This window comes from Dreissena polymorpha, chromosome 16, assembly GCF_020536995.1.
Source record: "Dreissena polymorpha isolate Duluth1 chromosome 16, UMN_Dpol_1.0, whole genome shotgun sequence".
NCBI classification, from domain to species: Eukaryota; Metazoa; Mollusca; class Bivalvia; order Myida; family Dreissenidae; genus Dreissena; species Dreissena polymorpha.
In genome coordinates this window covers 3,282,932-3,287,831 of record NC_068370.1, presented here as the reverse complement: position 1 = coordinate 3,287,831, position 4,900 = coordinate 3,282,932, and the positions used below count along the sequence as shown (strand labels likewise).

The following is a 4,900-nucleotide window of genomic DNA, read 5'->3' as shown; positions in this document are numbered from 1 at the left end:
GAGATGAATTAACAAATCACGGAGTTCCTCCGGAACAGATTCCGACCAATCACACACCATTTGTAAAATTGTCGCTAGCATGAAGTCAATTTGGTTAGTCAAACCTAATGATCTACGTTCCCTCATTTCCCAAGTTTCCAACATTGAAAACGGAACAGAAACTGAATTGGAACCACTTGGCATTACAAGAGATAGCTTGCTTATGTCCGGATCTGGAACCGGAAGTTTTGAAAAATCCAACCCAGATGTTGCATGTGGTACAGGAGGTTTGTAACTTTTACTACCTTCCTGGTGTTTTGGATCAGCTAGTTCCTTAGGAATTTTCCATGTTTCTCCTCGTTTTGGAATAGTCTTATTAGCTGATTCCAATGATTGAAGAACAGATAGAACAGTAGAACCAATGGGAAGTCTTGGGTCAGGACGAGCCGTCGACTTAATAACCCTGTTGGGATCAAATGTACGAAAAAGTTGTTCTGTCACAGAAATCGTCGCATTTGAAGACAGTTCAGACAGGTTTGTATAGAATCAGCAGGAACAGAAGTGAGAATATCTTGTACCGGATTGTAATTGTCTGGTAACAGCAAATGATCATCCCCGACGTCAGTAAACTGATAATGTAAACCGGAAGAAGGTAAATTATCAGCATTGACCGGTACAAAATGTCCCGCCGAATTCTGTATCCATAGTGTATCAGGATTCGACAGGGTAGCTGTAGGGGGTACACGACTAGATACTGTAGATGATACCCGTGGTGTTGACACTGACGCCGTAGTAGTGAGATGAGCTCCTGAAGATGCAATACGTGTGGCAGTCAACGTTGGAACCGACACATTTGGCATGGAAACATGCGATTCCATAACGGAACACGATGGTGAACGACTATACGTATGGTAAGTCCGATGCTGTCTACGTGAACGTTGCCGACGTCCTCGTTTCCTGCAATGTCGAGATCTGGATCGGCTGCGCTGTCGAGATGTGGATCGGCTGCGATGAGATCGAGATTTTTTGGAATACCGTCTCCGTGAGTGACGACGTGATCGCTTATGAGCGCCGCGACGATGATAACTGCTCGACGAAGAAGAGCGTGTCCGATGTCCACTCCTTGATGAAGACGATGTATTCGACGACGAATCGGATGTAGAAGAATACGCCGATGATGAAGACCGATTCTTGACCGGCGATTGGTGTTATCGGTGGCAGGCCCAACTGATGACTGTTGACCGGTGACCGGACCGGACCGGACCGGTGACCGGACCGGACCGGTGACCGGACCGGACCGGTGATCAATGACCGGACCGGACCGGTGACCGGACCGGACCGGTGACCGGACCGGACCGGTGACCGGACCGGACCGGTGACCGGACCGGACCGGTGACCGGACCGGACCGGTGACCGGACCGGTGACCGGACCGGACCGGTGACATGACCGGACCGGACCGGTGACATGACCGGTGACCGGACCGGACCGGACCGGTGACCGGCCGGTCATATTATGACCGGTTACGTCACCGGACAAAGACCGTAGAATGGCGGCTTCCATGTGGTCTGACATTGATCCAGTCGTTCCATGATCAATGTCGCCGGTATGCATGGTGTGAGTCATAAGATCTGATGACGATCGACTGACAACAACACCATCTTGCCCGGTACCCAGTGACTGACAAAACCGCTGGTCATCCTTGACCAGTGGAGTCACCGGGTAATCAACGTCGGATGGAGGTTCGTTGCGTTTGCGGCTGATCGACGTCCTCCGGCGACCTGCTTTTGTCCATACGTCGTAAGCCCACAAATCGCAAACCGCACATTTGTTATTAAATGTGCAACCGGTACATGCCAAGTAAGTATCGTGGGAATCCCACCTTGCTTTGACATGACCACAAGAACCTCTATCCTGTAAGTTCATTCTGAAATAAAAGAAACAGAAAGAACCTACAAAAGACAAATTAATGATTATAAATTCAAATAAAAAGTTAAACCACAAAATGTAAACACAAAGAACGCTGTCCAATTGACCTCAATTACTTATTGGGGAATAGGCACGAATTCCTCGTGGTTCACGTGCTCATGACGTCATGTACATGAGCGACGATGCAAACAAAGAAACCCAGCAAAAGCAGAAATATGACAATTACTGCAACAAAAAGTATAGAAATATAAACCGAATGATACAAATAAAAGATAAATAAACTTTATCCTTTTAAACTCCGCCAAAAACACAGTGAAAAGAACACATAAGTCCTGAGCCTAAAATAGGCGTGCACATGGTTTTATCCGGAAAGGAAAGATGAGTTGTGGTTCTTGATTTCCTGTTAGGTTGCATTGTACTATGTTTAACCTGATTTGGATTCTTATAGAGGTGGACGATTCCCAGCGCTTGAATATTTTCCGGATGAAATAACTCCCTTGGAAAGGGGTAAGCTAGAGATAACAGGTAACGTATTTATGATATTAAAATGGTGGCCAAAGAAAATCGGCTCGTTTGTATTTTGACCGGACAAGAAAAATCGCAGATTTTCAAGAATAATGTACGTATCGTCGTCGGCCTTCATAAACCAGTCGGCATCGTCCATATTGTGCTCGTATATGTATTGAAAAGCTTTCATTGTTTTTGCTGTGAGATGATCGCGCCCTTCCAGCAAGTCGAAGCCGATAGTTGGAAACGTCTCGTTGGCCACAGAGCTGATGAAGAGAAGCTTGTTACAACGTCTCGCCCACGTGCGTCGCACGGCCGTTGCCTTGGATTTAGATTCTTGGGGCTGGTCATGATCCAACACAGCACGCGTACCTCCCTCTCCAGTCGTAGCGCTTCTTCGTCCTCTAATTATTCGAGAAGCAAACATTTCACATAATATATCGTTTGATGTACCATTGATCCTCCTCCTCCTCCTCCTCCTCCTCCTCCTCCTCCTCCTCCTCCTCCTCCTCATCATCATCATCATCATCATCATCATCAACATCAACATCATCGCCATCATCATCATCATCATCATCATCATCATCATCATCATCATCATCCTCATCCTCATCCTCATCCTCATCATCATCATCAACATCATCGCCATCATCATCATCATCATCATCATCATCATCATCATCGACAGGGTTAACTTTGTAAGTCCCTAAAATGTAGGCTTCTTAACTACTCATGTCTTTTTTATGATGATTTTGGGAATGAAGAAAATGTTGCATTTATAATAATGATTAAATGGTGATCAGACTATGACGTTAATATGAACAAATAACGATAGTCGTGTTTATGGTCGTATTAAATTCGTAGAAAACGTTTTGTATTATATAGAAAAAGCCCCTTAAATGATGTAACAATGTTCGTTAAAAGAAGGAGATATCAAGGTGTTTTTTTTGCGCGTACAGGAAAATGATCCCATTTTGGGATTGATAAAACGAGGAGACTAAGCTTGTATCCTACAATTTCAACGCATGTAATATAATTTGGCTATAGTACATAATTGTGCGAACAAGACTGGCAGCAACATAGAAAATGTTGATAAAGTAAATCCTTTTCAACTAAGATAAAACAAGCAACTTCGTTGAATTGATATCCCCCGCCAATATGCTTCTGGACACAAAGAGTCATAACTCTGTTATTAACCGGTGGTGTACAATGCCATTTGGCGTGCATCATTCTCTTATCCATATATATATACTCATACCAAGTTTCAATGAAATCCGCCAAAGCACTTCCAAGATATTGCTCCGGACGGACGGAAAGACGGACGGAAAGACGGACGGAAAGACAGAAGGACGGACGGAAAGACGGAAGGACGGACGGACGGACAACGCCAAAACAATATCCCTCCGCCTATGGCGGGGGATAACAAACACTCGATCGGTGTGACTGCGTTTACCGAAGAACTTTTTCAACCGGAAATAAGCATTGTCAGGAGCTTGCATATTCAATATCGGGGGAAAAATATGCAAACCCTAAGACAAACAAACGAGAGCCAAACAAAACTAAAACGATTAAATGTCTCCCAGAACGTACCATTGTGTAAATGCACGTCCGTAAACTCGTCCGGCTGCACTAAGGCCCTGATCTTCTCCAAGTACTCGTGTGTCAGGAAGCTGCGTAACTCGGAACTCAGCCTCGTCCCCTGGTCCCCGATCGCGACGTTATGCATATGGGTGGGGCGAGGAATTGGGTACCCAGTCATGTAGGAATTTTGCGACGTAAGCGAAAAGCAGCCCGATAGTTATGCCGAACATGCGACCCAATATGTTCCGTGACATTTTCCCCGAAAAATTCGTGTATTCTTTAACCCATTTATGCCTAGCGTCTAGAAAAAGGCCTTTGCAAACAGCGTAGACCCAGATGAGACGCCGCATCATGCGGCGTCTCATCAGGGTCTGTGCTGTTTGCTTAAAGGTATTTCTGTAAGAAATATTCTAAATATAGAAATAAATATACAAGACATCCCTAATTTTGGAAATAAATTGATCCAATTTAGAAGGATGGGAGAGTCTACTCGGCATAAATGGGTTAACGGGACATAATAATATTTTAGTGAGGGATTGAGAATATTATTGAGGAACGGCTGAAAGCATTTGTTTTGAAGAGAGACGGAGGAAAAGGGTGAAAACTTATACAATTAAAAGTGATAAAAATGTTACTGCTGCTATTACTACACAGATTATAATAATACTAAAAAATTATGAAAATAATACTATTACAACTACTTCTTCTACTACTACTACTTCTACTGCTACTGCTACTGCTACTGCTACTACTAATACTACTACTACTACTACAACTGCTACTACTTCTACTTCTACTACTACTACTACTACTACTACTACTGCTACTGCTACTACTAGTACTACTACTACTTCTACTGCTACTACTTCTACTGCTACTACTACTACTACTACTACTACTACTTTC

The 4,900-nt window shown here is 44.0% G+C and overlaps 1 protein-coding gene across 1 annotated transcript; it reads right to left on the bottom strand.

Moving 5' to 3' along the window:
* Positions 1-1,878: 1,878 nt before the first annotated feature.
* Positions 1,879-4,248, bottom strand: LOC127861876 (uncharacterized). Its single transcript, XM_052400587.1, has 2 exons — positions 4,004-4,248; positions 1,879-2,817 (listed from the first exon to the last, which is right to left on the bottom strand). The coding sequence occupies exons 1-2, from the start codon at positions 4,170-4,172 to the stop codon at positions 2,600-2,602; spliced, it is 387 nt and encodes a 128-aa protein (XP_052256547.1). The 5' UTR covers positions 4,173-4,248; the 3' UTR covers positions 1,879-2,599.
* Between the last annotated feature and the right edge of the window lie 652 nt (positions 4,249-4,900).

Coding starts and splice junctions, on each gene's coding strand:
- LOC127861876 (XM_052400587.1), bottom strand. CDS start 4,172: ATGACTGGGTACCCAATTCCTCGCCCCACCCATATGCATAACGTCGCG. Junction 2,818..4,003: donor GGACGTGCATTTACACAATG/GTACGTTCTGGG, acceptor TCGAATAATTAG/AGGACGAAGAAGCGCTACGA.